General features: G+C 39.8%; 1 protein-coding gene across 1 annotated transcript; it reads left to right on the top strand.

Annotated features, from left to right (window-relative positions):
- Positions 1 to 2,092: 2,092 nt before the first annotated feature.
- Positions 2,093 to 9,896, top strand: LOC111332525 (uncharacterized). Its single transcript, XM_022937882.2, has 8 exons — positions 2,093 to 2,461; positions 2,852 to 2,900; positions 3,828 to 4,034; positions 5,264 to 5,444; positions 6,078 to 6,297; positions 7,069 to 7,291; positions 8,169 to 8,324; positions 8,811 to 9,896. The coding sequence occupies exons 1-8, from the start codon at positions 2,168 to 2,170 to the stop codon at positions 9,578 to 9,580; spliced, it is 2,100 nt and encodes a 699-aa protein (XP_022793617.2). The 5' UTR covers positions 2,093 to 2,167; the 3' UTR covers positions 9,581 to 9,896.
- The last annotated feature ends 182 nt before the right edge of the window (positions 9,897 to 10,078 follow it).

Here is a 10,078-nt window from a genome sequence, read left to right as displayed (position 1 = left end):
TGGCTCCAACTCACTGTCGTCACCCTCCTCACTCTCGTCACCCTCCTCACTCTCGCTCTCCTCATTCTCACTCACCTCACTCCGTGTTTCCCCCAAGACAGTGTCGTCGCCTTCGTCATCATCATCATCATCATCATCATCTGAGACTGCTTCTGGCTCTTGCAGAAGAGCCAGATGGTTTTCAATGCCTCAGCCCTAGTCTCTTTCAAGGGAGTGGTAATCAGTTCCAGTTTTTCTTTTCTCAGGTTTTTTTTTTTCCAAGGTAACGAGTGATTCTTCAAATATAAGCCAAGTTACGAAACGTAAAGAGAATTTAGCCCTTCAGTCAGAAGAAACTCCTCCCAATTGTAATCTCCATAGCTCTTAGATGCTCTCGCGCGCCTCTTCTGAGCAGTTTCCTGTGTTCGTAGATTTTTGCAACAGGATAAGTGTTTTAAATGGTCTATGTAATTCTTAACCAGTTCCTCAGAAACCACAAAAGCTACAGAAAATTCAGCTATCTCTTTTGCTGTTGCCAACTTTCCTCCTATTTTTAATTATCAGCTAATCGAGATCAGCTTTTCTCAAGAATGTCCAAAATAGAACGATTTTGAATTAAAAATGCATAGAGATTTAATTGTACTGAACATTATATTTTCATAAATTGACATCTTGAAATATCACCATTTCATTAGTGCAAGTTGTTACTGATTTACTATGTTAATTACTAATAAAGTTCAATAGACCTTTCCCAAGAGTTTGATATGGCTAAGGGTGAGTTTGACATGTTGTACTGGGGAGGGGGGGGCTATGATATTTTCCTTTGATGAATTAACATCTCTTGAGGGGGGGGTCAGAAAAAAAACCCTGAGATGATCAGGGGGGGGGCTTCGAAAAATGAAAGGAAAAAAATAAGGAAATCATCATAGCCCACCCTCTAGATAAATTATGAATGCTCCCCAATCGACTGTGACATTCCGGCTTATTTTGCTTATTCTGGAATGTTTGTACTTTAGAAATCAGCTCCCCCGCATCTCTCTAACCTCCAAGCCTAAGTTACATTTTTTGAATTACAGTCTCGTATTTCCTTGATAAAAGCAAATGAGTGAATTAAACTACCATTTTAGAGTATTAAAAGGAACATACCAGCGAGTCATGATTTGTCAGCGTTTTACACTTCGCGTGTCTACTGAAGAACAAAAAAATTAAAAAATGTCCTAAACAATATTGGCATGCTTAATTGGCCTTATCTACAACAAGTTCACTGCCCTTGTTCTCCCATGATCCTTCAAGTCCTCGGGACCAGCAACCAATTCATAATTTCTCCTAACACCGAGAAACACAGCGTCAGCAGGGAGATAGCGAGGAGAAAGAAAGATGTCAACTGGCGAACATTGTTTGATTTCACACTAAGTTTCAGGGTTGAAATCATACGAAATTTACAACAGACAGTAAGGGAAATAGATATTGGATCGTTGGTTAGAAAGCTCGACTGCTCCTTCATCGATCATGCATCCATCCGTTAAAAATTTATAGACGTGTTAATCTTGAATTGTCTAAATTAAATAATAACTCTCGCCATCCATTTCTGGAAGGAAATATCTGTAAAAACTTGCATTGAGATGAAAGTTAGGCACGGACTTCGAGATTCTAAATATCTATGTTTTGTCTGTTTGCAATTTTTTTTTGACCTGTGAATACAAATCACAAGTCAAGAAAGCAAAAGTTCGAAAAGCGGAAGAAACGGTCAAGCGCTTATAAGACGTGACATGCAAACATTAACAGTACATCATAATTTGAGAATTTGCATAGGGTGTGTTTAATTTTTCTTTATCGATCTTCGTTCCTTTTCGTTTTAGCTACGGAGTTGCTAGGCCATTTCTCAGTCGGAAAAGAAGAATTTAACGTCCTTTTCCATTTGATATATGCTATCACTCTTTTTTGGTTCAAAATGATCCGTGGAGTTTCGGTTACGTGTTTGTCGTTTGCAGCCGTTCACCCCCAGCCAAATGTATTCTTTGATTGTAATTTCTTAGTCATGCCTTCATGGTCAGACATAGCAGTGACGCAAAGAGTCGTTTACAATACGACCCCACTTATCAGGCAATATCGGCCATTCAAATAACGCAGTGGTACCTGCTTTACGTTGTTTTCTCGCCAACGCTACACCCTGAACGCTGACCTGAAAATGTGCGTGAAAATTTTTCTCGGGTATGCCATATTTCTGGTTTGTCTGTCTTCTTCATCATGCAAGAGACCTCAGCCTTTCAGACAGCACAAGGCAACAATGCGCGAGTTAGAATCCATTACTACGCATGATTCACCTATACGTAAAGAACGTAGTGCTAGTAACGTAGCCGGCCACGTGTTGGAGCAAAATCGCAAACTAATTCCTGGTATGTCCGGAGTTCACTACGTTCCCGATCGGCTCCGTCGAGCTCATAAATCTGCCAGCCCAGAAAAGCTTTATCAAATGCATCAGGTAAGATTTTACTTCGTTCTTGTCATCTCCGAGATTATTATGAACAATGAATTTTAGTTGAAGCTTCACTGATTTTTCCCTTGGTCACCGAAGTTCGAGTTGAGTCGTGGCTTTCTTTGTGGTTTGTTGCCAATCACTTAAAAAATCTTTTAATTCAGCTTGAATTTAGCCTAAAATCAGCATCTTTCGTAGCGGATTTGTCATGAAAAATGGCTTGTTCAAGATATCAGCTCAACTTCCATATCAGGCGTAACAAAAACGCAGAATTTAAATTTAGGCCTTTTTTTCTTATTCCATATATTCTCCTAAAGTTTTTCAATTAAAATGGCTCCTTTATCACATCATGACTGTGTCAAACATGCCTTTGAGAATCTGTTTCTTCTCTTTAAGGTTGAAATGAAAGAAAGTTATGGCGAAAAAAGAGTGAAGAGGGACCAAGGTACACACTTAAGTGCGATGCTTTCGCATATTGTTAATAACTTGAATACGCCAGGTCCACAACTTGTCATGCGCATAGGCCTTGTATCACTTGTAACATTTTGCGGTGACTTTCGAAGTGGTTCGCGGTATTTGACCAGCATATTTCTAATCCTCTTCTGGCATTAAGGCCGACCTGTTAGGGCGTCGCCTTTGCATGATGTACTCTGTTATGATTGGTTAATTTTTGCATCATGTGATTGGCGCATGGTAATGCTGAGTGTCCCTTTTAGATTCTTCTATCAAACAGCTTTCCTGTAGGTGTGTTTCATGATTGTATACATACAATTACGATACAATACAGTCTCTGTCGTTTCAGTTATTGATACTTCCTCGTATATCTGATCAAAATCATGTACGGACTCTCTACTCACTTCAAATGACCCACGCTGAAATGCAATTACTGATAGCGTCGTGTATGAAGGAGTTACTGACATGTGACAGATTCATTTCAAAAAGCATCAGCAGCTGTGATTAAATGAAGAAACCCGTACGAATTTTTACACAAGTTGCGTAAGCCGAACGCATTTTACTGTATAAAGAAGGTTAGTTCCTAAAGACAATGTGGTGCTGCGTCGGTGGAGAGGGGAGGGGAGGGGGTATTGCAAGATAATTTGGTTTTATTACATGAGTCGATAATGTAGATTGGCCACCGTAAAGAGTTTCCAAAGCTGACATTTCGAGCGTTGACCCTTCGTCAGAGCGTATAGGTTTAAGTGTCGTTAGAGCGTAGCGTCAAAGCTGTAGTTTTGACATTCTTCAATCTTATGCTATATTTGTATTTTTCATGTTTGTTAGGTCTATTTTCTTTCCTAGTTGATTGTTTGTCGGTCAGATTTAAATTGCCGTTATGTCATTAAATGTTTTCCTCTCTACGATATTCTTCCAGGTCTTCAAGAAAATTACCTTTTGTACGCCATCAGCAAAAATTCCTTCACAGAAATTCACAAAATCAATCTGGAAGATAACAGCAATACCACGCTGATATCTCATACACAGTTTGGAGAATTTGCAGGTTTAGATTACAATTACAAACAAAACCGTTTGTACTGGGCAGATTCCGTTACCATTTACCGCTCATCTCTAACAGGATCTGGTAAGCCTGCATATGTATATTTAATAAATAACTTTGATTTTATGTTAATTTGGAAAATGTTTAATTTTAGATCATAAAGATAAAAATGTGTGACAGTGTCAGTAGTAACCATGTTACCATTGGACCATATCAGCATGTTTCGCTCGAAAAGTCGCCAGAGAAATTTGCAGATGGGTGTCTGATGTAATCACAAATTGTACTATTTTGTTGGTTTGCAGGCGCGTAGCGTCCTCTACGCATATACGCACGTGCGTACTTGAAGTGACCAGAAAAATTTGAAAACAATGTTGTGTTTGCGCCAAGTTTGCTCAAAATAAGGGCAAGACGCTTTGTTCTTTGCTTGTATTCACACAACTATTTCATACAAGAAATAAAGAACGCAGTATTTTTCGCTCAGTTTACTTAGGTTTCTAGATCATATGTACTTGTGCGTACTTGAAAAAATGACCACGCTACGCGCCTGGTTTGTTTTTCATTGTTTACTCCGCGCTTTGATTGGACTACCTTCCTACAATGTCTCCCTCCCAACCAATCAGATGCAAAAAAACCAAGGGCGTCTAATTCAGTCACACGCGTTTTCCCGCGTTTTCCCGCGCTTCCCGCGCTTTCCCGCGCTTTCCCGAGCTTCAGGCTGTGCTTGTGGTTACTTTGAATTCTCATCGGCCCATGATGTGCTCACCTTTTCTGACTGGCCATTGGGTTTACTCTTACTCTGGTAAGACAACACTAAATGGGAAAGGACCCATCTAGTGTCATGATATAATTATACAACACAAACAGGCGAACGTTACTATTTGAGGGAAAGTACTGTCACTAGGGATGATTTCGGAGAGACCTGATGATGTTCCATGAATTTTACTGCATTTATATTGAGTTTCGAAGAAGCAAAACCAAAGGAATCAAAACAGCCAATCAGAACAAAGAAAATATCCTAGGAGCCGAAAATTGAATATTAAGTGAAGTGGTCGCGATTGCTTTTACTTTATCGAGGGGGGCTGTGAGTTTTCGATTTTCTCGACCAATCGAACACTGTTGTGAAAAAAAAAACAAAACAATGTGATCCCGTATTACTCTCAACTTCCCTCGAGAGAGATTTTTGTTTGCTTGCCAAACACGCATGTTTCAGGAAGTTTAAATTTTTCAGTGAATTTTTTTTTTTTTTTAATATTTGGAAGCAGCAGTAATTCAAGTCATGAAAGAATTCTTTTTTTTTTGTTTTTCATTTATAGGTATTGAAATTGTTCACAATAACTTGCCAGCGGTAAAAGGGATCGCTGTAGACTGGCTCGGGGATAATATATTTTGGACGGATGCATCCGGCATAAAAGTTTCAAGAACTGATGGTCGCTTTATCAAAACGCTCATCAGTCATCCAGACTACACAGGGATTGTTTTGGATCCTGAAAGAGGGTAAGAGAGATGATATCTCCAGATCTATCAGATTAGAGACTGGCCATTATTATTTCGCCGGGGGGGGGGGGAGGCTGGGGTTGGAGGATTTTAGTTGTGCTACGATAATTTTTTTTTTAACCGTTTGGCAACTGAGCTTGTTCAAACGATATCTTGGCTTTAAATGCATGTTTTCTACACTTTACCAAAGCTATGAGAACAATTCATCCCATCAGAAAACCGTAACCTGCGCAGCCAGGCTCTTGAAGGAGAAAGGAGGGGAGAAGAGAGAGGATCAATGGGTTAAAAGAAACACACAATTTTTTATAGTCCTTCCTTTATTCCTTGTTAGCGACGACTAACCCCCCCGTTCCCCCTGAAAAGCACGTGACGTGATCCCTCCCCTCAAGTGATGAATTGCGATTGGTCCATAATATCTGTGTCTAGTATCTACCATACAGGTGACTATCGCTTTTCGCGCTCGTTGATTGGTTAGTTAGGTGGTGAATAGCTAGCACTTTTCACCTTCAAGCAGCCGGTGAGACAAATCCGTCAGTTTTTGGTTTCTGCGTGGTATATACTAAAACAATTATTCACCTCGGTGAAAGTTCACTTCCACTTCGAGGAACAACTGCTAAATATATCTCCACACAGGTACATGTATTGGATTCACTGGGGAGTGATATCGGCCAACCTCATGAGTGCTCACATGTCGCATGGGGAAGGAGATTCCCTAAAACAGATCCAAGTCTTTGAGCCTCGTAGCATGGCGATTGATTTTTCGGAGCAGCTGCCTTACCGTAGATTTTACTACGTTGAATCATATGATAACCCGAGTATCTTGGGAGCAGTTAACAAAGTTAACTTTCAAATGGTAAATATCCTATATATGCGACATAGTTGTTCAACCTCCGGTTGTTGGAACGGTAGATAATGCAATCCTCTGAATAAATCGCCATTTGATGGAAAGGGCAGTTAAGTATATTTTAAAACAGTGGATAGTGTTGAAGGTGTGCTCTGATTGGCCCCTCAAACTTCGAATATCCTTAGCTATTTACCTCCAGGCAACATGTGCGAGATCTGCGCTCGAAAATATTGTGATCGTTGCAAGGGTCATAAATGAGTTTAAATCATCTCTTCCCGGCTATGTTATCTCACGGTTTTAGTATATACCAAAATAACTATCCACCTCAGTTTTGGTGGCTAGCAGTTGATATTTACCAATAACAACCTGGTAAATAGTTGTTTTAACATTTAAAAATGTTTTTTGACGGTTATCTGCTGGATAGCGGTTTTTCCTTTAGATGTCATTATCCACCCTATGCGGAACTCGACTCAAAAGTTTACATTTACTTATAATATTCAAACTCAGCTGTTTCCTTTCACAGTACTAGTTCCCCTGAGTTTGTGGAAAGAAATCAACACTAGACTTGGACAAAAAGTGTGGCGAAAAAATAAAATAAATGGATAAATTAGATCTGGGTAGTGATACATTCCAGCGTAGCTCTTCTTCCTCAGTTTCCAGGTCAAATTGGAATTCAAGTCTTGAGGACTATGGGTCTGAATTATCCTACGGCGTAAAAATTGGCCTTGATTTACGATTTGTTTTACTGAGTTTATTTTGATTTCACTTTTTTCGTTTCAGTCTAGTAAAGCATTCTCATATAGAAAAAGACTGCTCCCCCATCCATACGCAATATTCGTGTTTCAAGACATTTTATACTATAGCGAATGGTCAACAGATTCCATCTTAAAATTCAACCTTAGCAATTATGATAGTGTCAACTCTACCTCGAATCCACAAACTCTACGATCGCATGCGAACTACGCCTTAGATGTTAAAGTTGTCCACAAGAACATACAGAGAGGTAAACAAATCTTTAGCCCTAAAATGAATCTACAATTTACCAAGATACCCTTATTACGGACACTGCAAGATGTTCAAAATGTAAGCGTCTTTGTGGTTTTGTTGTTGTTGTTGTCTCTGGTGTGGTTTTCCTTGTTGCTATTGGTGACATTGTTATTTCCGCTTCTGCTGTTACTGTTATTAATACTTTTTTTTATTAACTCTTAAACTCACGTGGGTGACCAAGACAGAATTTCTCCTTACATAATTTCGAGCAAAATAGTGAGAAGAAAGGAAACATCAATTAGGGGATTATTAGTTGATCCAATACCGAATTCTCCAAACTAATATCACAAGAATTGCATGGAAAAAAGTAAGGAGAAGTACTATCAAGCTCATTAGGGTGAAAAGGTCAAAAGGAAGTTGATGCAGTGACATTTGAACCATCGTTAATTTTAATAAATAACATCGGTCATAATGTTAGCTACTTCATGCAGATAAAGCTTTAAAGAGACCCGTCATTATTTATCACCTGGGGAGAGGGGAGGGGGTTTGGAAGATTTTGGTTGAGTCATGATAAAATCTACCTGATTTCCACATAGCGCTCTGTAATATTGTTAGAATCCCCTTTCATAAGCAGTCAATTTTCAATAGTCCCTCATTTATCGATCCTCTATTAGCAACGACTGTTCCTTCCTCCGTTCCTACCGAAATCTACGTGATCCCTCCCCCCCCCCCCAAAAAAAAAAAACAAAAAAAAACAAAAACAAAAAAGTAATGCACATCCCCCGCCCTGGAAAAGAAATAATGACTGGTCTCTAATATGGTGGAATAAGCTGTCAGGAATTTTCAACAAAATGGCCAAGAGTCCCCCTGAATCATATACTGATAAATTGCAGGACATAATTTGTGCTCGCGGTTGAGGCCCTGTACTCATCTTTGTTTGGCTGACACAAATAGACGATTCCAGTGCGCCTGTCCAGACAACATGAAGACTTTAAAACAGCCATCCGGGAATGTTACATGTCTTTGTGAAGGAAAAGGGTGCAAACACGGTAAGTATAATATTGTAAACTACGGAAAACAGTCCGCACATAATTCGTTTTATGATTGCCCCTTTCCTTCAAATATATTTGATAAGCTTTTACTGAGTCAATCACCTGGGCCTAGTTGTATAAAAGGCGGATAACTATCCATCGGATAAATCGCTATCCAGCAGATATATCGCTATCCATCGGATAATTCGCTATCCAGCAGATATATCGCTATCCAGCGGATAAGCGATAACAAAACGTACTGCACTATCCACCGGATAAAGATTCATCCACTAGATTTCGTCATCCAACCTTCGAACAACCGGGGCCTGGTCTAAAAAAGAGCCCTAGCAAATAAGAGAACTTAATGCCTTTAAGCATGTATCCTCTTTTAATCCTTTACACTCTAACAACAGCATACATTTTCTCCACACTTTTCTCAATACATCTCTTAAGGTGCTGACAAGGAGAATTTGTTTAACAATCAATCGTCATTGTTTTACACAGATATGCCTTCGCCTGCGCCTTCCAAATCAATGACTCCTGTGTACCCAGTGTTTTCGTCTTCAACTCCGACGCAACGTTCATCATTTATTTCACCATCCATTCCTGTGCGATATTCAAAGCTGTCTTCGTCTTCCGTATCATCACCGTCTTCAAAAGTTATTTCATCTTCTACTGTGTCACAGCATCTTATGCAGCTGCCTTCGTCTTCCGTGCCATCGCCATCTACAAAAGTGATTCCATCCGCTACGGTGTCACCGCATTCTTTACAGCTGTCTTCGTCGTCCCCTATGCTATCCACAAAATTACTTTTGCCTTCCAGTTCCTGGTGGCCTTCAAAGCTGTCTTCCTCTTCTTCACATTCCTCAGGAATACATTTGTTGTCCACCTCACTACAATCATCGCCTTCTTCTAATCTGGTACGACAATCCTCAGAATTACTAAAGCCATCCACTTCACAGACTCGTTCGCACGTGTCTTCCTCTAACTCTCCCCGACACTCGACTTATCCAAGTGACCAGACGAATAACACACTTGAACCCACAGCTAACGCCCGCAATGCGCAAGAAAACACGTCCAAGCGTCCCTATTGGGCCATAGGCGTGGCAGTTGCTGGTGTTATTCACATCTTAGTGGCGGCTTACATTATTCGTAAGAAGCTGTGGCAAAAAGCAAGACGCCAGCAAGCGTCCGTTGTTTACGACGAAACCCAATCGCAACAAGACGTACCACTTCCTCAGTTAGAACAACAACTTCCAGAAGAACAACCATGAAGCGTCATAAATCGATAAAACATTCATTTGGTAATTTGGCCGTAGTGTGCATGGCATTAAACATTTCCGACCACACAAATTAAAATAATATAACTGCGATGAAAAGTAACTGGTACTAATGGAACACTCATGTGTATACTGAATTAATTTGATAACTAATCATTTCTAACATAGCGTAAAATTGAAATATATCTTACGCAGAAGCCAATGAATCACGGAGACTCGCTTAAGAATTTTCTTCCAAGAACATGGACTGGTTCCGATTTTAGAACCTGTCCCTGTATAGAAACAGCGCATTAAAACGAAATTGACCACTGCGTGTTGTTTTCGATGTCTTTCCTCTCCAAGATAAAATCGACTTCAAAGCAACGCGTGCAGGAATTTTTAAATTTTCAAAATCAAAGAAAAGTTCAGTTTTTTCAATAAAACTTACTCAGCGAACAAAGCTTTTTTTCACGATCCTCAGGAGACCGTTTTAGAGTACAACTGATCGAGCTT

The sequence above is a fragment of the Stylophora pistillata genome, chromosome 7, assembly GCF_964205215.1.
Source record: "Stylophora pistillata chromosome 7, jaStyPist1.2, whole genome shotgun sequence".
In the NCBI taxonomy this organism is placed as follows: Eukaryota; Metazoa; Cnidaria; class Anthozoa; order Scleractinia; family Pocilloporidae; genus Stylophora; species Stylophora pistillata.
Note: the sequence above shows the minus strand (reverse complement) of the source record. Positions and strands in the feature narration are given on the sequence as shown.

Bases quoted from the DNA above. Each gene is read 5' to 3' on its own strand.
- LOC111332525 (XM_022937882.2), top strand. From the start codon at position 2,168: ATGTGCGTGAAAATTTTTCTCGGGTATGCCATATTTCTGGTTTGTCTG. The intron at 5,445-6,077 runs GTAAGAGAGATG...ATCTCCACACAG, and splicing joins GTTTTGGATCCTGAAAGAGG to GTACATGTATTGGATTCACT. The intron at 8,325-8,810 runs GTAAGTATAATA...TGTTTTACACAG, and splicing joins AGGAAAAGGGTGCAAACACG to ATATGCCTTCGCCTGCGCCT.